We start from the raw sequence: 23,167 nt of genomic DNA on the forward strand, positions 1-23,167 counted from the left end.
TGTACACATAAACATAATACACATACACATACATGATTTTTTAAAATTGTCTTAATTAGGTTATACATTGTAAAATGAATATTCTAATTGTCTCTCTCGCTAATTCAACTTCCATTGTGGGATAGGTATTGGAGCAATGGCACATCAAATTTCTTCAACAACCACATTAGTAAAATCATCATGCACTACCACATGGTGCATGGTTGATCCTCTTAAAATCATTTCCCCAATAATTCGTAGAAGAGGAAAACCTTTATGACAATAATGTGTGTTTCCACCTTTTGTATGTCTTCATTGACACAAACTATCTTTTGTGCAAACACAACCATAACTAGAACTACATTTTGCTGAAATGCATTCTACTACTAAAAGAAGTTTGTGGACTTTTATCATTGGTAAAACTAACACTTCAACTAATTAATAATTTGTGCATTTATTTAACCAATTAATTGTGGTATCAACCTTTCCATCAAGTTTGCAACTAGTTAATCCATTATTTCTTGACTCATAGATCCTTTAGAAAGGTTAAGGCATGGGCGAATTATCATAGTAGAGAGGGTGTCACGACCCCATTTTTTTAATATATATATATATATATATATATATATATATGTATATACTGGGAATTGATGGGAATTAAATCAAGTAGATTTTTATTTTACAAAGCATAACATGTAAGAACCGAGATTTTGGAGTGGACAGGTGTATGCAAATAATGGGACCAAGTAATTTATATTAAAATAATAATAATATATAAATTGAAGATTTAAAAGCTTTGTCTCATTTTCTGATACAACTATCTCTCTCAAAAACTTCTACTCTCTTCTTTCTCCTCCTTTTCTCTAGAATTTCTTCATCTCAGTTCATCTTTTCAACATTATGGTTGTACCTAAGCAATCCTGGTGTCTATAGCTTCCCTTTCCACTGATCAATTTTGTGTTTAAAGCTGGTAAGTTTCGTTCTCTTTGATTTCTGTTGGTTTCTTCAAATTCTGGCACATGCAAGAGCATCTCTGTTTGCATGTGTTCAACGGTCTTTCTTTTCTCTTTCTAACTTCATCTTGGTCCTTTGAGTGGTCTCTAATCATCAATCGACAAACTATAGGTATTCTTAGGATTTTCTGGTGTTGAGAGCAAAATTTCTAAAGTTGTTGAGTTGTTCGGTTCGACTAAGAGGTAAGGGAAGCTAGTTAATTTAATTGGTTGATGTGTTGTTGAACTGTACTGTTGTGTAATGCTGTTTGGAAGTTTGCATGGGTATGTAATTGAGTGCTCGTGTGAATTGTATAGTTGTATGAGATGATATAACCTGTGACCGTGTAAAACTATTCTGCTTTGAGTGGCTGGTGTTGTTCTTGAGTGTGTTTGAGGAAGTGGTGTAGCAAAAGTTGGGAATTGGGGTTAGGTGTTAAATTGTTCACTGGGGAGAACTTAGATGGGTTGTTTAGGACTTGTTAGAATCCCTAAAACCCTCAAACCGTGCCAAAAACTAGTAGAATTGAATTTGAGTCCTTAGGTTGATGATTATACAGTTTTGGATCATGAATCTGGTAGCAAACCCTTTTGAAAGTGTTTATAAAGTTTAGACACCCTTGGAATAATGTAAATTGGTATATGATTAAGGTATGGGGAATTAGAAGTTGGGAAAAATATTCAGTTTTGGTAAAGTTAGGAATTGTTCATAATTCTGCAGATATTTCTGGAGAATTATGCAGAATATGGAACATTCGTTGTTGATCGTTCGACCATACACTGTTGACCGCTCGATCGTGTTCAGGTACTCGGTCATTAACTGGGTTCAACTTCTTTAAAGTCTTACCAGTTCATGACCGTTCGATATTAGGTGTGGGTGGTCTTTCTCTTGTGTTCGGTCTTAACTAAGTTTTGTTTCTGTGGAGTTTTCAGTTAATGACAGAACGGTCTTGCACTAGTACTCGGTTCATATTCAGGTTTTTTATACGAGTATCCAATGATGGGGCGCGTAGCGAATTATACATCTGAAGTATTGTCCGCTTAAACTCCCAATCAAGTCTACAAATAATGATTAATTATCTGCAATGAAGGGCTTAAGGAACAATTCATCTAAAAACCTCAAAAAGTATTTAAATTGTCTTAAGTTATGACTCTTAAGCGATGTGAGACTATTAAGTGTAATATGAGTAAGATTGTGTGTACATTCTAGTGTAATACCATATGTATTTATATGATTTTTGGATTATTTGAATTTGTTATAAGAAACGATAATATCAATAAATATAACAACTTATCACACACACACACATATATATATATATATATATATATATATATATATATATATATATATTATATATATATATATATATATGATAATTAATGAAAAAATAACAATTATATAATATCTTGTCTAATATACCAAATATTTTATAAATATATGATATTAAGAAATATCATGAACTAATTAAATCATAGAGATTTAATCGTATATTAACATTATTTATATGAATAAATATATCTCAAAACATCTCTCCCTTACTTTACATTAGTAAAATTGAATGCAATTGTATTTATTGAACTAGATAGGTATAATATATATTTTATCAATCAAATTTAAAAAAAAAATACAATAATTACAAAATATATTTCACAAAATCAAAATAAATCACTTATCATCTTAAACAGAAATATCATACTAAATTTAATCATTAATTGATTTGAACAAAATATATATTTATTGTAACAATCTTATATATTATATAATTTAACGAATTAATACTTTTTTAAAATTTTGGTAGAAAAAAAGAACCAATACCTCGATTCACGCCGTGTATAGCAGGAATCTTTTTATAAAATAAAATATAGGATATAGGATAAGATACACAAAACTAAAATAACATATTTGCATTAGATAATAGATAGATTTGTGTAAAAAGAAAAAGAAAAAAAAGAAGGAAAAGATAACATATTTTTTTAATGATTTTGTTTTTGACACCCACAACACCAACCCTAGTAATGGAGATTTTGCCCTGTCCGTGATTTTATTTCTATCTCTGTCATTTTCACATCGAAGATTTGCGTAACTTTATATATATATTTTCCGTTGTTTTCATCTAAAATTTCTCTTTCTCTCCTTATTGCTGGAGAGAGAAACAGAGAGAGGTGGAGAAAAACCCAAGAGCCTCTTTTTCCCTATCTCTTCTCTATGTCAGGCCACAAGCACAACTCCTTCACGTTTTCTTCTTCCTTCTGACTAATATCAGAAGGAAACCCAAATAAAGGCCGAACCTTCTAGAAGCCGCCGTTTTCTTTTATCTCTCTCAGTCACAAGAGATTTCTTCTTGACGCCATGGATTCCTCCTTTATCTCAAACGCCGACGTTTCTGCTTTCAAAGATAAGGAGTCAATGGTTGACCCTTTCTTGGTTGAGGCGCTTCAGAACCCTCGTCATCGTGTCACCAGTCAGTGCTCTCTCCCTCTTTTTCTCTCAATTTTTAATTTCGGAACCTTTTTTTTGTCGTTTGTGAATTTCTTTTGCTTGAGTTCTTTGTTTGCTATTTTTATTTCTCTGCTCTGGTTAATGGGTACGAATCAAAATTATAGCTTGAAGTGAATTTGTTTTTTTTATCTTTAATTTGGATAGATATGACCCAATTTTTATCAATTTTGTTCTTAATTTAGAGTTAGGGTTGTGGGTAGGTTTTGTTGCGTCAGATCTGGGATGATTGGGATTACCTTAGAAATTTCGAATCTGAATATGATGTTCAATTATGAGGAGTTGGTATGGGAATGAGACGTACAGACTCCTAGGTTGTTGAATTGTACCCGTTTATGTTAGAGAAAAAATGGGTTATGATAATAGAGCATGATGGTATAATTCCATTCCCATGAAGTAGTATAAGGCTTCGTTGTTGATGTATTATGTGCCTATGCTCTGTACAGATAAATGCATAATCCGAAGATGTATGTAGTCAAATATGTGTAGCTTCATGTAAATATTGTTGGATTGATTTGGGATGATCGTAAAAGAAGCTGTAAATTCTGAGGTTATTGAAGTCAATTTTAGTGTAGAACTAGCATGCATATAATTTGAGCTTTTAGGAAGATAGTACCCACCATGGACCAATTAATTGTAGCACTTCTCCTACCTATCAAAGGTTTAATCTTGTGTAGAAATAGGGTTTAAGTGACATGATACTGCAATTGGTTGTAATCATCTTGCTTTCAATAATTTAGACAGCATAGTGTTATAATTTGAAACTGTTAACTTCCATCTTAATATCATAATAATTCAACACTTGTAGTGAAGTCTGAAGCCTACAAAAATGTTATGTAAAATGCCAAGGGCCACAAATTCTGAAAATAGTGTCTTGCTTTTCATTGGCGTCCATGATATTTGTGGTCATGATTGTTCCTAAATGAACCGAGCCTGAGATTGAGTTGTTTCCCTTGTACTGTAAGTATGTAACTGGGTAGCCTAATTTGGTTGGTAGAGGACGATTGGATTGGTACATAGGAGAATTAATGAAAAGTATAATTTCCCGCACTAATATCTTTTGATCGTGTGTTGTCATCATTCTTTTTGTCATGACTATAATTTCCCGCACTAATATCTTTTTCTTGCTATCTTTTGAGTTATTTGTTTTTAGTTTTCATCCAATATGTAATTGTACATCTTGACATTTTCCTTTTTCATTACCTACTATTTTGTTTCACTGCCGTAGTTTTGAGAATGGAGCTGGATATCCAAAGATTCCTGAATAATGCTGATCAGCAGCATTTTGAATTTCAACATTTCCCTTCTTCATATCTCAGACTGGCTGCACATCGTGTTGCTCAACACTATGGCATGCAAACAATGGTTCAAGATAATGGCTTAGATGGTCAGGGAACCAGGATTATGGTCAGAAAGTTAGCTGAAAGCAGGTATCCTGTGGTCCGCTTGTCTGAAATACCTGCTAAACAGTTGGAAAATGATAAACCTGAGCAGATAAAAATTGCCATAAGGCCAAGGCCAAATGGAACCAGTTTAAATGAATCCAATGAAGTTGGAAAGAAAAACAATCTTCTTAGAAGTGTGGAAGAGAGGAAGGAGGAATATGATCGGGCACGAGCACGCATTTTTAGTAGCTCCAGAGGTTGTGATTCAGATGATAATCAGTCCCAGGCTTCAACAGAAGAGAAAAATTTTCTTACAGGCAAAGAAGAGAGTGAAACTAGCAAGTCCCCTGTGGTTGATTCTGAAAAGTGGGCTACCGGTAGGGATATTAATTCTACTCGAGTTGCCATATTCAGAGATAGGGAAAAGGACCGTAGTGATCCAGATTATGATCGTAACTATGGAAGGTTTGTTCTATGAATGCACTGTGTTATTTGATTTTTTGAGAGTTGTGTTAGCAATAAATGGAGAAATTGCACATATGGTTTTTCGCCTTTTGCTTCTATTATGTGCATACTCAAAAATATGAACCTGTATTACATTTATGTATCAGTGTCAACAGTTAGAACCACACCACTAAGTTTTTCAGACATTTTATTGTAATATTTGGTAGTGTGCGGCAGTTTTGCGTTGCAGTTGAAGCCCATATGAAACCTAATATTCAGTCGTGCTTAAACATTATGGAAATTGGGGCACTTTTCAACTTGCCTGCTTTTTTCTCTCTTTTTTTGTCCCCTCAGAAGATTTTCATGTTTTTGACTCAGCTGCTCCCTTTTCAACTTTCTACCCAATTTTTACTCGGTGGTTATTTTAGTTGATTATTAACTTTTATTGTGAAGTTTGTTTATCATATTGTATCTCAATACCAATGCAGGTATGCCAGGAGTATCCCACCTTCTTCCCTTAACTTGGTACCTTTTAATTTGCAACAAGTTCAACCTCCATTCACGCATTATGACGCTGCTTTTAATCAACTGAGTCAGATGCCACCAAATCAAGCTTCGATTGGCTATGGACCTCCTTCAAGTCCTATGATGAACCCTTTTGGTGTCACGGGACTGAATCAGGCATCTAGTGATGTTGCTTACCTGCAGTGGCCAAGTGCTTCAATGATGTATGCACATTCATATGACCAATTTAGACATGCTATTTTCCAGGTAACTGCAGCAAATAATTTTGTTTTGCTGTTGAATGTGAACAATGGTGTTTAGTTCCTATTATTTGAACATTAAAAACATTAAATACCATAAACGACACTGTATGATTATCTTATAAATTTTTTTCTCTTTGTTACATACTGCTTATAGATTTTGCATTGTTTGACTGGTTTATTCATTAAACTTCTACTAATCAAATTGTTTTTGGGAGGAAGGTGAATGAAATAGATGAACATTCAGGCAAGGATAATAAAATTATTTCATTAAGAGGGTTGTTACATTTTGTTTCCTTTTGATTGTAGAATAGTGATTGTGTTATCTAATTGTTTTTTGCTGCTTTGCAGGCTCCATTCGGTCAACGCCCATTGAGCTTTGATTATTCACAAAATTACTAGATGATGACGTTTAGGGGGCAGTTTTCCTTTTGGCTGCAGTTATTTTAGCTGTTGAGTTTCAGAGTTAGATACAATTTTTCTGCACTGTTATAGAACCCATGTTCCTTTTTAGGTTTTCCATTTTTATGGTATGTGGTACTCTTCTAGTGACAGTTTTATATACTGAACTGTAGTGAAATACTGTTTTTTCAAGTATATGAAAAATTATATTTTGTTACACTATCTCATGGCATCCATGGTTTAAATGTGGATGTAATTAGGTAATCTATCTTCACTTTGAACTATAGTAACTCTTTTCAGTATTATTTAGTTTTAATAATTTATAAAAAAATAATAATTAAATCAATGTTAATATGAAATTGAAATTAAATGAATTGTTAAGTATTTTAAATTTATAAAAAAAAAATAAGTGAAAGATAAACATTTTTTTAAAGTTTATTGCGCATTAATGTTAATTTCTTAAAACAGATAATAATTATCGAAAACAAACACATAATTTACCTCAATTATTAATGAAATTTAAATAAAATTGATCAAATCAAAATTGTAAAAATAAAATAGGCTATATTTTGTTGTACTTAATAAATTATTTATCTAAAGTAAAAAAGAAAATTGTTTATATTATCATTATTAATGATATTTTTTAATCCAAAATAAAAAGATTCTATCATCATCATTAATGATATTAATATTTTTTTTTTAATTTTTTTTGTTTATGGTGAAAATTGAATGTATATTAAAATGTAATAACATAATTTTTTAATTTCTATTTGACTAATCTAATATATAAGACGGAATTTTAAATTAATTACAATATATATATATATATATATATATATATATATATATATATATATATATATATATATATATATATAACAAGATGATAAAGATATTATTTTTGAAGGAAGTCAAATAGCATCTAAAAGTTTCATTATTTTTAGATGAAACATTAAGATTTTATAAATAATATGGATGATGTACTGATAATCTTATAAACTTATATTATAATATATTATCATATATGAATTTGATAATGTGTGAATTTTAATAGAGATGTATTTTAATATAAGATTTCGAAGAGAACAAAACTAAAATTTGAGAAGTTAATGTTTATCTCATTCTCTTTATGAATTCTTCAATATTTCAACACAAGACAAATCAAGTTTTCATTGGCTAAATGAGTACATGGGAAGTTCAAATATACATGTAAAAAGTAAATTATTAAAAAATCCCACGAGCAGATATTGAGATAAAAAAAATTACAAATTGACCAAATTTATTATAATAGTGTGTAACATAATCATTTTAGCCCTTAAGAGCATAATTATTAAAAAAATATTTGATTAAGAAAAAAATAATACAATTTCATCCTTCTTTTAAAGAGATTTTATAAAGTTAACGTCGATGTTTATGTGTTATTTGAAGTTGAACAGTATTTTTTACTTTTTCACAAATTCTGTTATATCACGAATGTCATTTTCAATTTAATCTTTTACTATCATTTCACACTTTTTATTGTTTATCTTAACTGTATGCCAAGTTCATCATTTAAAATTTAAATACTTATAATATTAAAGGTAAGTTTTAAAATATGCTTTTAAATGTCATAAGAATTTAAAACATAAGTTCCAAAAGTTTAATATTTTGATAACATATAAGTTAATAAGTTGATTTAGATATAAAATTTAATTTTAAATCTTAAAAAACATTATTAGTAATGTCTTGATTTTAATGAATGATGGATAAATATCCATAAATTAGTTCAATACATATGCAAATTTTGCAGCTACATTCAAATATACAACGATGTAGTTAGATACACAACATACAACTTTAATATGTACTATATAAGAGTTTTAAATTCTAACTTTAGTACAACAAAATACGATATTTTTTCAACTGTCAAATGAAATGAGAACCTAAACGAATAACTTATTGACTCTTAAGACTAACACACTTTAGACTATAAGTATTAAATTTGAAATGATAAACTTGATATAAAACTTGATGAGACAAAAGAAAAGATGAATCATAAATTGTACGAAAGGAAGGTAAAATATATGAGCAATAAGAAAAAAAATGGAAAAAAATGATAATATCTTTGTTAATATTTTATATGCAATTAAGTGGTTAAATTTAAAATAAATAATTTATAGTAATACAATTATTGAAAAATAAAAAATAATCATTTTAAGCTATCACATGTCATGTGTACAACTTGACTTGTGAAGTAAAGAGACAATGAACATATAGATGAAGACAATAACTTAAACAAATATCTTCTAATAAAAGAACAAAATTGAATAATGTTCTTGTCGTGTTAGGGAATTAAATTGATTGTCATAGACTTTTTAAGGACTAATTTAATCAAGAAAAAAAGGTTATAAGAAAAAAAGTACATAAGGTGATATATGATGTAATGAAAGAAGAGATACGAAAAAAAAGAGAGTAAATGATTGTAATTTTCGCAAGACATTTTAACTAGGGTCAACAACAGAATACATATTCAAAGATGTTATGTAATAAAGCAGACAACAAATTATTTATAAGCCATTGATTTCACATGACCATTTAATGTTGAAGCTATAAGTCATTTTCTATATAGATATTAAAACATAAGGAGCATGACATGATTACTGAAAGTCTGAAAAATTAGACAGAGAACTCAAGAAGAAGAAAAGAGTGGCGTTGCAGATGCAGCTACCATGTTACTGAGCAACTAGACATTCATGTTGCATAAAATAAATTATAAGAGCCAAAACTTTAGTCTTTGTAAGTTCTTTGACAATCCTGTTGTTCCATTTGATTTAGTGAGTCAATCACAATTTCATATGCCAACTAAGTGATGCCAAAACTCCAACTATATTGAACATGACTGCTTCTTCAGTTACTCAAACGCAAGAATATTATGCTTTCTGATACCAGCACTGTGTTTTACTGCATCTCAGTATGTGTCAACAAATGTATCTTACTGTTATTCAGAACACAAAAAAGAAAGTTAATACAAACAAATGGTTAGAACATCAGAAAATTGACCATCAAATTAAATAATTGAAATCACTAAGAAAAGAATCACTACAGGAACCTAAGTAGATGAGCAAATCTGGTTGTCTAACAAAACAAGATATTTATGACTAGGAAAAGATGAACTGATTTTTTTTTTCAAGCATGGTAAAGTTAGAAATTTATGAAAACTAGTGCTCTTGTCTTCAAATAACTAGGAAAAATTAAACCAACAAGGAAATATAAACTGGCTTTTAATCAGCTTTCCATTACACATTTAATTCTTCTACAGAGCCAAACAATATACAATTCTAACAAGAAACAGGGAAGAAAGCACATTCTGTATCTAACAATGGGCCAATTTGATTAGCTTCCTTCGATATCTCTAACCAGCACAAAGCACACTTCACTTATTACTATCTTCAGCCTCCTAAATAGAAAACTTGTTCCTGCCAATGCTGATATAAACTTCACAATTGGTAACACCGTAGAATCTAGATAGCTTTGAGTGCAGCCGATCTGCTGGACAAAGCAACATATACAAAACTACTGATCCACACAAAAAATGAATAACAAAACATGATTTCTCCAACAAAGTAACTAATTACAAATAGCTAGCCATTGTCTATAGGAAGGTCGTCACAGCTGGATGTACAATGAATTCAAAATTCCCATGATTACAACACACTCGTTTATGCAACCTAAGCCTGACCAATTGATACATCTCTTAAAAAACAGAGTTACCTACTTAGACACTAGCCGAGGTTTCAAAATGCCTTCTCGTCAAGATCGTAATCATTGCAGACAGAAGCAGCCTCAATTGCGGTTGCAAAGAGTTCGAAAGCTTTCAGATTGAGCCTGAAATTGTGGTCACAGACAGTTCTTAAAATCCTTGACCCTAACCAAACCTAAAATACACCATCAAACATTATTTTCACGGGGCGGAACACAGTACAAACAAAGATAATACCTATGAAAAACAATGAAAAAACCATCGTTATCATCAAAAACAGTAAGCAACAGCAATCTCAGTCACAACTTTTTGAAGTTAACCACTATTGTAACTGCATCAACCACATTTGTCTGCAACTTTTTACAACATAAAAAAACGCTAATAAATCACAACCCCACCCATAATTTAAAACCTTGACATCACCCATCGATCACATTCAATCATCTCCAGCTGGAAACAAAGTAAGAACCTTCCTCCCTCCCGACTCCACATCCTCCACGTAACCCGGCACCGAAGCTCCCATCCTCGACAGAACGGGGAGTTCAAAGTGCGCATTCCGTGGCGAGCCAAAATGAGCAGGCACCGCCATGTGCTGGTGGTGGTGGTGATTGCGGTGCTGCTGCAACCCCGGCACAAAGGGCAGGTAATGGTCAGAGGCCGGGCGGGTAGCGGGGTGCAGGAAGTGCGGCGGCACAGGCGAGCTGGCGAATAGGTGGTCCGTGGCGGAGTCGGCGGCGGAACCTCCGGCCAAACCCTGCATGCGCTTCAAGTAGAGGCGGTATTTCTGGAGGTGGCTGGCGACGTTTTCCCGGGTCAAACCGTCGACGCTCATGAGCTGCATTATGGTCTTGGGAACGGCGTTCTTGATCCCCAAGTGGGCGACGGCATCGACGAAGCGCTTGTGGAGCTGTGGGGTCCACACGAGTCTGGGCCGCTTGAGTGTTCGCGCCGGTTCGTCCTCGGCGGCGGAAGGTGGCTGAAGTGGAAATTGGTGGTGGGAAGAGTTTGTTATGTCAAAAGCTACGGCAAGATGAGGGCTTATTAGGGTTTGGGATAAGGGCATGAGTTCCTCCGGTGAAGGTAACTCTTCGAACCAATTTGATTCTTCTTCTCTCATTCTTTGTTTTTTTCTTGTTCTTCTTCTTCCTAATCAATTTTGAATTTTTCTGATGAAATTGGAGAGAGGTTCGAGGTGGATCTTGTTTTCTTCTTTTCAGCTTTTCATTCTGTCTTGTTATTTTCTCCTTCCTATTGTTAGGCCTTTTAAGGAAGAATAACATCATACTATCATACTTTCATAATCAATCAAAAATTTATATCATTATTTCTTTTTTCGTCTTTTACATTTATTATAATTCCTTTCATGTAGAAAATGTTCATATATCCTTTTTAATATAATAAAACAATTATTTAATACAACAACTTCAATTTTATTTATTTTCTCTGAATTATGTTAATAATTAATATAATTAAATAGGTTTTTACTAATTGGTACTTTAATCATTAGTAAATTTTTCAAATAAAATTAATTTAGTTAAAAAAATTTTACTAATATTTTATTTTGTTTTGCAATTTTTTATATTAATCACTGGAAAGTTTCGCATTTATTAAATAAGGTATTTAAAAAATTTTCAAAATATGAAAAAAAATAAACATAAAAAGATGTACATATTTTAAATATTCAATATATACAAAATTTAATAAAAGTTCAATTAAAAATATTTAAATTTTCAATAAATTTGAAACTTAATTAATTTTTTTATAATTATAGATGAATAATATGTTATAAAAAATTCAATTAAAAATATTTAAATTTTCAATAAATTTGAAACTTAATTAATTTTTTATAATTATAGATGAATAATATGTTATAAAAACATGTTTTTTTTTGTCAAATAATTTTTTTGGCTTTTGTAAATATTGGTATTTGCTAATATATTTTCTTTATAACAAACCTATTAGTGGAAATGGATTTCACCTAGATAGATGATAATGAATAAGGTAAAGAATAGTGTTTATTTATCACCGATAAAAAAAACTCATTTATTATTTGTTTTATTACTTACTGAATATTTATTTAAAAAATACTTATGAGTATTTTAAAATATATAACTATTTGTAAATATTCTAAAAAAATTTTAATAAATTTTTAAAATAAAATCATAAAAAATATAAAATATAATAGGCTTAATATTCCTGATGGTCCCTATTTTCGTCAAGCGTGTTCGATTTGCTTCCTGTTTTTTTTTTAATGTTGTCCTAAAGAATGTAAAATATGTTCAATTTGGTCCTTTTTGCAAACGCCGTTTAAATCGTTAACGACAGACAATCCAGGTGTGTACAACAGTGTTGAGATGACATTTAACTACCCACGTGGATTCCCTACCGGCAAAGTGAGGTGAATTTTTTGTTTTTTGAAAGTGTATTTCTGATATTTAATGAAACCCATCATTCTCCTTCTCTCCCCTATACTAATCAAACCCCAATCCTCTGGTCTCTTCCGCTTCAGCTTCTCTAACTCGAGCCCACCACCTCAAACACCGTCAAAATGCTCCCTCAGTCGCCACAACCCAAGTCTACCCCAAAAGCTATGGTGGCTACTCCATAGATCTCAACTTTGGAACCCCACCCCAAACCTCCCCCTTCATTCTTGACACAGGAAGTAGCCTTATCTGGTTCCCCTACACTCCTCGCTACATCTGCTCCCACTGTTTCTTCCCAAACATTGACCCCATCAAAAAATTCCTCCACCGCCAAACGCCTCGGTTGCAAAACCCCAAAAACTGAGATTAAAAGCCTTTGAATGCACATTTTTTCAATGTTTTGATATTTGGGTATTGGTCTAACACTTTGCCTAGAAGTTCCAAAACAAGAACTAGGTTTTGTGAGGACCCTGATGATTTTTTAATTGAAGAAACAAAGACATGTAACTTGGGAAATTAGTGAATCAAGAAGCAATTGGTTATTTAATTTTTTTTATATTAATTAATAATTGGTATTTAATTTTTTATATATTAATTAATAATAAGATTGGTCTTTCAATTTATACTCGTACGTCTGTTTTTCAGTTGGTACATTTTAGCAATGTGTACCGGGTTTTAGTAGACAAAAATACCCTTATATATCATGGATTATAAGTTTTAAGGTTAAGGGTATTTTAATAATTTTCATTCTCAAAACTGAAAAATGTCTTATCTAATTTTATCTAATTTTCACAAGCATAATGACATCAAAGGAATTGGTAATTTGCCCATAAACACTCGTTGTTAAACAATTTCTTACAAAAAATGATTTTATAATGAGTTTTCATTTTATAATTTTTGTCGTATATAATTTTATCTAATTTTCACAAGCATAATGACATCCGAAGGAATTGGTAATTGGCCTGGAGGGTTTTTTTAGAAATAATGATTCAACATATGCAGATGATGAAATTAGAGAGGTTAGTGAAGATGGTGAAATTGAAGAGATCTCCAGAAGGTGAATATGTCAATGACTCAACTCTTTACAAAGACAAATTGTTTAACGGCGAGTGTTTCTGATTTTCTCAATTGGGGCTACAGTAAGGATGACAGAGAAAAGGTTGGAGTGAGAGAGAAATGAAAGAGAAAAGGTTGAGAGGAACGAGAGAGGTGAGTAAGGGTTTGGGGGGTTTATTTTTTTTTTTTAGTTTTGAGAATGAAAATTATTAAAATACTCTTAACCTTAAAACTTAGAATCCATGATATATAAGAGTATTTTTGTGTACTAAAACTCGGTACACATTGCTAAAATGTACCAACTGAAAAACAGGCATACGCGCGTTGGCAAACCCCCCACACACATTATATATATATATATATATGTGTGTTTACTTTTTTACCTTTACCTAAATCGTTGTTAACATGATTTTAATAAATTAATTGATATACTTTGATCATATCAACCATAAAAAAATACGATATATTAATGTTAATAAATAATAGTTTGAATTATACTATTTATTTTCCAACACATTTTATATTCGGTATGTATAAAAGTCCTCGGAATATTATTTGCTAAACACTTGCAATGATGTCTGAGCATAGTTTACTTATCGTTTCTAAATAAATAATTAAAATTATTTAATAGCTAAAATTTTAGTAATAATTTATTTTCATATACATTTTCCTTTTAGGTAGTTAACTATGAATAATTCTAAAATTTTCAGAATTAGTTATAAGCAAAACAAATTATAACGTTTTATATAAAATTTGGTTCCCACGAGTTTCCTTGTACCAAATTCACCCTTTTGACAATTACACGCGCAAAAAATAATGGCCCAATTTATTAACTTTCAAGGAAATTTCACATCTTTCATCAATCTTTATTTAACAACTCTCTTCTGTCTTCTTCTTCAACCATCATCTCCTCTCTCTCAACAACAACACTTGTTCATTCTTCCTTTTCTTCTCTCTTTGCTCGGGTGTTATTGACCACGAACAACAACAATGACTTCTGGAAATTCAGTGACCAGTTCAGGCTTGAATCTGGTTTGGCCAATCTGTCTCTCAATGATTTTTTCATTTGGAGCAACAACTACAGCTCCAAGAGGTCCGATTAGAGGAGAAACTTTGATGTGAGTGCCACTTATTTCATCAAAAACAACTCCTCAAAGTCTCATGATTGAAGTTACAAAGTTAAAAACAAGAGCTTTCTCTCTTATTAGGAGAAGAATGATGATATGCATTTTAAGAAGGAAAATGTTGTGTTGACAGCATGAAAGATGAAAAACCATGGAAGCGGCAATTTGGGAACGACCATTTGAAGGTGTCGAAACCTTGGCAGCGGCGTTAAAAAACCCTAATATCAGAATCCACCCTCATCAAAAATTGGGTTTCATTAAATAAAGGGCATTTCTTTTTAAATCCACCTCACTTTGCCTGTAGGGAATCCACGTGGGTAATTAAATGTCATCTCAACACTGTTGTGCACGGCGTTTGCAAAAAGGACCAAATTGAACATATTTTACATTCTTTAGGCCAACATTGAAAAAAAAAAACAGGAACCAAATCGAACGCACTTGATGGAAATAGGGACCATTAGTGGTATTAGGCCAATATAATATAAATTAAAAATTATTTTTAATTAAATTTAATATAATAAAATACAAATTAATTTTGATTAAATTTGATTTAATAAAATATAAATTAAATTAAATTAAATTAAATTTTAATTTTAGTATTTTTAATAATAGATATTTTTACGTAAGAATAATGTGATGATTTATAAACAAATATTAAAATATGTTATTCATTATCCGTGATTAAATAAATTTGTAAAAGTACTAATTATTCATTACAAATTTTTATATAAGATATCTACTATATATATTTTTGTCATATATATTTATATATATATATATATATATATATATATATATATTTGTGCTATGATACTTTGACAATATTTTAATATCGTGTCATTCTGTGATTGGTCTAAAATTATTTCATAAACAATAATAATTATAAACACTAACTTGAACCAATCACAGAATAATACGTAGATGATGTTAAAATATTGTCAAAAATAATGAAATTATCGTAATATCCTTTTATTTCACTATCACTCTCTCTTTGTTTTATTTTCTTTTTCTAGATTTGACATGAAGCAAGATAATATACTTTTAAAGATAAAGTAAAATAATAATGTTTGATTACAAATGTAGTTAATTTTAAATTTCGTTAACTGCACTTTTGTTATTATCATAATTTAATGTTGACTTTGAATTAGTATGAGGTGTTGAAAACCAGATCAATTAAAAAAATATAAATTGAAAACTAATTAAAAAATGGAATTGATATAATTGATTTTTTTTATCTATTTTTCAAACTGAATTATTTGAATGGGATTTATGGATTGAAAATCAAATTCGAACGCATGAATAAATCTATCTTTCAAAAGATTGTTTCACGGTTTAATTGTATTTTATTTATAAACAGTTATATTTATTAAAATATATAATAAATTTATATTTTAATTTTTAAATATAAAATTATGCAATTTGTTTATAAAAAATATAGGAGAAATTTTAAATTCTGAACATAGTAATAATCTTATAAAAATAATTTACAAAAAATTTCTTTAGTTAACAATTTTTTATTATAAAATGTTTGGCAATTTTTATCATAAAATATTTAATAATTTATTTTATAAAAAATATTTTTTAATTATATACTAATTCTAAAAATCTATCACTAAACATTAATTTAGTTTGATTATGGTTTTACATTGAAATTAAAGCAAATTACATTTGATTTTTTATGTTTGATCAGTGAAAATTTAAAATAAATTAAATTGAATCATTAATATTGAATATAATGGTTATTCTACTTTACGTACGAAGTGCATTTTCTCACCATATAGAAGACTAATTTCGATCAATCTTAAGATCACCATATAATCATGATTTCAAATCATGATCATTGATTAAGTTATCATTCTCAAAGCATAACGTGCATTAAATCATAAATCAATCAATAATAACATGGATGAATTAAGAATTTCCTACTATTGTTTTCCATTTTTTGCTTTCATTTATGTGAAATATTTTTCTTAATTTGAATTGGTTAGCATGAGTTTCCTATCTTCATATTCTATATATGTTATTCCTGTCCCTTACACATTGAATACTCCTATCAATATAAAGTTGGACGATGACTACTTCTTATTCGGCAGCAACAAGTGTTTGTTATTTAATATTTTTGTTCTTTTGTTTGTGTTAAAGTTATTGTCTTCGTCTATATCTTCATTGCCTCTTTACTTCACAACTAATGTTCTACACGTCACATGTCATATCTTCAAATAATTATTTTTAATTATCATAAATATTTTATCTGAAGTTAAGATTCTATTACTCGAACTCAAAACAATTATGAATAACTTAAATGATCTTATATCAATGATGATTATAAAACAATTTATATTACAGATTCAATAAATCTAAATATGCTACATCTAAGCATATTTAGATTATAAAAAATGCAGAAATAGAAAAATAAACCTCCAAATCATAACTCTGATATCATGTTAAGAAATGGATTTTAAGTCTAACTCAACCTCACAAAACTAGCATGTGTGAGGCGAGATTTGCACCCGCTTATATATTATAAACTGACTTTATCTTTAGTCGATGTGGGACTTTCATCAATAACCTCTCTAGCGCATAAAGGCTAACCGATTATATTTGGAAATCATTCTAGGAAGAGATTACATGCACGACACATTAATTGAAAAATTCTATGGATTTAATTTTATTATTTTTATTTAATAATACGTAAACTCATATTTAAGTTATTCTTAACATAGAAGATGAGTATTTTTCAATCATTTTCGTGTTTTATTCTAAAAATAAGACATAATTGACACATGAAAGTGACATAACCATAGAAACATACAGATATTGAAAATTATATTCTTTGAAATTTAAAAACATTTAAGAGTTAGAAAGAATCAAATCGATTACTGAAATAAATATCTTATAAATAATTGTTTTTTCCTGTAATGACAATCACAAAAATATCATTTTACCTAAATTATTAACTTGTAAAGTTGTATTTCTACAACTTTAAAGAAAATAAAATGTATGGTCCCAGTATAACATCCATAGACAGAATATTTGATGGTAAATTTAGTATTATGATTGTTTAAATGAAATTATCCACGTATACGGCAAGTTGGTAAAACTAAAATTATAACAATTTATGTATTAAGAAATTTCTTTTTACATAATAAGTTGTAATAAAAAACATCATATTTATAGATTTAATTATATGTATTTTTCAAAATGTATAAAATGAGAGAAATAATTAGAAGTGTGCATTATATTGTAAATGTATATACAAAATTAAATTAAATTTTTTATAAAATAATATTTTTAATAATTAATTTAAGTCACAATTTCTAAATTAAATGGTAATTTTATCTATTATAAAAGTAATTTTGTGAGAACCTAAAAACTGGGGATTAAAATAGTGGATTAATGTATTAGACTAATAGAACCAAATTTTTCATGGTATAAATAGATTTTTAACAATCTGATTCATTAGCCTACTCTTATTATCTTTCTCTAAAACTCAGTTCTTCAAGTTCTCTGCCTTCTCTCTATCATTCCTCCTCTCTGAGCCATTTGATTTCCGAGTGGTGCCCAAGTATTTGCAGCGTAGAGGGCTCCGTATTTGACCGATCAATTTCTTCATTCTGACGGTAAGTAGTTCTTCCTATTTCCTCCGCTGTTTTTGGAACCTAGAACATGCAGTTCTGCTAGTTGCATGTAACTAGAAACGTGTCAAACTCTAGCTCTAAGAGCTGTTCTTGATCACCTAGTGGTGGTTTGTAGGGTGTTGTTGTTTTAACCTGGTTTTGGCAGAAGCATAGTGAAATACTAGTGTTTTGCAACTGTTGAGAGGAAGTGAGATAGTGGTTTTGAGCTTTGGATGTCCAGAGTGCATTTGGGCTATTGGGGCAGTTTCAACAAGTGTATTGTGACTTGTTGGAGTCATCAAATTTGGTCAAATAGGTATAAAGTGGTAGAATTGAGTTTGAGGTCCTTAAGTTGTTGAATTTTTGATTTTGGAGTAAAATTTGAGTCTTAATCACTTTAGAATTGTAGTATGAATGTTTAGAATCATTTAAACAAGTATAATTAAACACAAAACACAAATTAGGGACGATAGAAGTTGGTGAAAAGGACTTGGTAAAATCTACAGAAGTGTGTTACCTCTTATTTTATAGATTTTACTTCTTATGACTTTGGTGTAAGTTATATTCATAAATTGAAATATAATCAAATAAGAGAATATTTATTTTATTCATTTCGTACGGTATTTACTCTACAAATATGTTTGTTATCCTTCTGTGAAGTTTAACTTTTCCAGTGGAGAAAGCAGTTTTTATGGTTCTGGTTCTAATTTCTTTTTCATTTTTCGTATTAAAACTATTGTTTGAGTAAATAATGCCGAAATAAACAAAGGTTTTAGATCATTGTTTCAGTTTAGTGAGGAATATATTAAAATTTTAAAATTACTAGTGTGGCTTTATATTTACATTTTTAATATTTTAAAAATAATATAAGATTAAAATAAAGATTTTTAAAAAAATTAAATTAAAAATAAATTATGTAAATATTTAGATAGAGTGATTTGATATATAAATTATAAATAATTATTATAATATGTATTTATAAGTTATAACTAAACTTTCTTACGAATGTAATTTCATTTTAGATCGAGACAACATAATTCATTAAAAAAATATTTAATTAAGTTAAAAATTTAAATATAAAGACTAAATTATATATAAAATAAAATGATACTTATATATGAAAGTGAGAATAATATTATCACGTAACGTGACGTTGACCTAACACGTAACGAAAAAACTTAAAAGAAACAAAAAAATAAAAATAAATAAATTAATTAAAAATACTTCAATCTAATAAAAAATAACCTAAATGAATTATTTTAATAAATATTAAGATTTAATTGAATAAAAATACAAAAAAGAACAAAATAAATAATTAAAACTAATATTATGATTAAATAAGAATTTTAGTTTATATTTCAAATAAATAAAGTATTATAAAAAACAATATTGTAAACAATTAAAATTAAAAGATTAAGGTTGTAAAAAAAATAAAAAAAGTTAATAATATAAATATAGGTTAAAATTACAGCTAAAACTATATTTTAATATTTTTGAAAAAAAAAAGATTGTTCTTGTAATTAATTTTCAGACAGATTTAATTTGGGAGTGTTGTATGGTTGAGATTGCTCTTGACCAATTCACAGTAAACTATAGACTGTTAAGTTAGTGGTGTAGTGATTTGTTATTGTTAATGATGTGATTAGGAATCTATTATAATCATAAGTGTTGAGTTTAGTTTAGATTCCCATTATTATTAAGCACTACATGAGCAAAGCTCAATTATTTTAAGAATAACTAATCATTAGTGGGGTACTAATTAAAGATAAAAAGACACAATAAAAACCAAATAAACAGATTTAATAAAATATATTTTAATCAACTTCTTTCTACTGCCGACAATGTATTAAGAAGATTTTTTACTTAGTTATTTAAATAACTATTAAATGCATATATCTTCAACTAAAAACTTATCATCACAGTACTAATATAATACTAATTTAATTACTGATATCTTATAATACCAATAATGTGACAAAATACTTCAAACACATCATCAAATGAAGATATTAAAAGATCATATCAAAAGATTATAAGTACATTAAATTCAATATAAACATTATTCACCCAATAAATATTTATTATTATTCAAAAAACTTCAACCAACATGATTCATCATAAAATAAAGATATTAAAATGAAAATAAAGAAAAATACATTTAGTAAAATCAAGAAAACCACTCTAATCTAATCTCAACATTAAGAATAATTTAAAAAAAAATGTTTAATTTAATCTCACAATATTATCAATAACATAATAATCTTAAAAAATTTAATTAAAATAAACTTTAATCATATCTAAGCGAATTAATTAATATTTAACTTAACATGTCGAAATCAAATTAGAATTTGAGAATTGCATATTATATATATATATATATAATACTGTTAATATACATAGAGTATTTTGGAAAAAAATTATATAAGGATTAAATATTCTTTTTTAATTTATTATAAAAAATTATACTTTGTCTCTACTAAATTATAAAATATTTAAATCATTATTTTCACTAAACAGCATGTACATTGTAAGACCCATAGAAAAATCAAAATAATTTTATGAATGTTGTGGTTTTGAATAATTAATTATGGTGTGCATTCATATGTAAGATAAATACTATTATTTGTATTTTGTCCACCATTTTGTTTAGCTTGATTGTCTTGTATTAGTTATTTAAATTTAATGCAAATTGTGTGGTCCATGTTTGATCAAAGGAGGGTCATAAATAAAATAAAATAATAATGTGAAAAGAAGAAGAAGACAAAACTTGAATTATGGAAATTGGCTTTCCGTGAAACATGAGTGCAAGGCTTTCAATCATGGGTGTAAAAATTTCTTACATGGGACCCTTCATTTTCCATTATTTTCTTATGGAATGATTGCTAAGCCAGCTGCCAAAGAGAATTTATTTCTCCTTATATAGCACCTATACGGCCAGAAGAGAGGGCAAGAGAAATAAGATTTAAGTTACAAAATACTTTTACATTTGAGAAGGAGAGCAAGCAAGGGTGGTGGTCTAGGTGTATCAAGAGTGAAGAATTTCTTGCAAGGAGAAGAGGTAGGGGAGCTAATCCTTTCTTGATTATGATCATGAATATGAGTATGAATGTGTTAAAATTTGGTAATGGTAGTTATATATTGACTTGTGTAAAATTTGGTTTTCAAGATTATAATTTCTTATTTTCGAGTTACTGTGGTGAAAAAATTCTATTAATTGTTTTCACCGTTGGATTTAGCTAAACTTTTAGTATGTGAATCCTAAGATCTATTACTAAACTTTGACCGTTCGGATTTGAAAATAGAAGTCTGTAATTGGAGAAATAAATCCTGCAAGATTGAGTAAATTAGTTACCCCTGTAGTTCTGTTACTGAGTTGTCTCGGTATAATATTGATTCTGACCTATTGGACCGTTAGATCAACCTCAAAATTTGATATATGATTCTTAGGACATATTAATACAATTTGACCGATCGGATTTGTAATTGAAGGTCTATGTTTAGAGAAAGAAATTTCGAAAGTGTGAAACAATCGGATGAACACTGTATTGCTGTTCTTAAGCTATCATGGTAAATATTTCATATATATTTCATCTACCGTTAGATTGAGCCCAAAATTTAGTAGGTAGTTCATAAGACATATTAGGTGATTTTGACCGTTCAGATTTGGAATTGGATATCTGTGCTTAGAGGAATTAATTCCGCATTTTGAGTTAAACCGAGAACCACTTAAATTTCTGTCGCTGAGTTACCTCGGTAAAACCTCCATATCTACTTATTTAGCCGTTGGATTATCCTGAATTTTTAGTATGTTGTTCCTAAGAGATAGTGGCATACTTCGACCGTTCGAATTTTAGATCGGAGTTACAGATTTAGAGATATTAATTTCGTACCTTCTCAGGGATCTCAATACTGTTTAATTTATGTTTTTGGATCATTTATACAAAATTGATGATTTCCGCCTCATTAACCATTGGATTGGACTGAAAAGCTTACCGTATGATCTAAACATGTTGTTGATTAGTTTGATTGGTTCAGATCGTCGATAAATAATATATTGAAAAAGGTAATTTGGTTAATTTGTGCTACTTTGTTAAGTAGGCAGAATTGAAACTGAGATATGTTGATTGGTTATTATGTACTTGTTAAGCATGATTGGTTTGGGATTAGTGGTTGAGATGGCATGTGATTGGTTATGAATAATATGTTAGGAAAATGTAATTTGGTTAATTTGTACTACATTGGTAAGTAGACAGAAGGGAATTGAGAAAAGTTCACCGGTTTTCTTATGCTTGTTGAGTATGATTAGTTTTGGATGGGTTGTGGTTGATTATGAATAATTTGTTGAAATAATGTAAATGATGTTGGTTTGCGCTACTTTGGTAAGTAGGCGAGTAGATGTTGGGTTTGCGTTACTTTGGTAAGTAAGCAGGGTGATTTGCGCTACTTTGATAAGTAGGCAGGATGAGATGATGAATGAAGAGATAAAAAGAATGATATAAATCGGGCTACTTTGATAAGTAGGCAGATTAACTATACTGTGCTACTTTGGTAAGTAGACAGTATTGTCTTGCTGCGCTACTTTGGTAAGTAGGCAGAAGAATTTGGTTTGTGCTACTTTGGTAAGTAGGCAGAAGATCTTGTTTTGTGCTACTTTGGTAAGTAGGCAGAAGACCTTGTTTTGTGCTACTTTGGTAAGTAGACGATATCACCTTATTGTGCTACTTTGGTAAGTAGACAATATC

General features: G+C 29.3%; 1 protein-coding gene and 1 pseudogene across 2 annotated transcripts; one reads left to right on the forward strand and one right to left on the reverse strand.

The window, feature by feature from the left end:
* Positions 1–3,099: 3,099 nt before the first annotated feature.
* On the forward strand, positions 3,100–6,683 carry LOC124830529 (uncharacterized). The gene is made up of 4 exons (XM_047304289.2): positions 3,100–3,436; positions 4,700–5,321; positions 5,789–6,071; positions 6,416–6,683. Exons 1-4 carry the CDS (start codon positions 3,325–3,327, stop codon positions 6,464–6,466), a joined length of 1,068 nt encoding a protein of 355 aa, XP_047160245.2. The 5' UTR covers positions 3,100–3,324; the 3' UTR covers positions 6,467–6,683.
* Positions 6,684–9,709: 3,026 nt separating this feature from the next.
* LOC124830539 (transcription factor MYBC1 pseudogene) lies at positions 9,710–11,471 on the reverse strand (annotated as a pseudogene). The gene is made up of 2 exons (XR_015781399.1): positions 10,221–11,471; positions 9,710–9,991 (listed from the first exon to the last, which is right to left on the reverse strand). The product of XR_015781399.1 is annotated as a transcription factor MYBC1 pseudogene (transcript).
* Positions 11,472–23,167: the final 11,696 nt, after the last annotated feature.

This window comes from Vigna umbellata, chromosome 8, assembly GCF_029865625.1.
Source record: "Vigna umbellata cultivar VRB3 chromosome 8, Vumbellata_1.0, whole genome shotgun sequence".
Lineage (NCBI taxonomy): Eukaryota > Viridiplantae > Streptophyta > Magnoliopsida > Fabales > Fabaceae > Vigna > Vigna umbellata.

Bases quoted from the DNA above. Each gene is read 5' to 3' on its own strand.
- LOC124830529 (XM_047304289.2), top strand. From the start codon at position 3,325: ATGGATTCCTCCTTTATCTCAAACGCCGACGTTTCTGCTTTCAAAGAT. The intron at 5,322-5,788 runs GTTTGTTCTATG...ATACCAATGCAG, and splicing joins TATGATCGTAACTATGGAAG to GTATGCCAGGAGTATCCCAC. The intron at 6,072-6,415 runs GTAACTGCAGCA...GCTGCTTTGCAG, and splicing joins TTAGACATGCTATTTTCCAG to GCTCCATTCGGTCAACGCCC.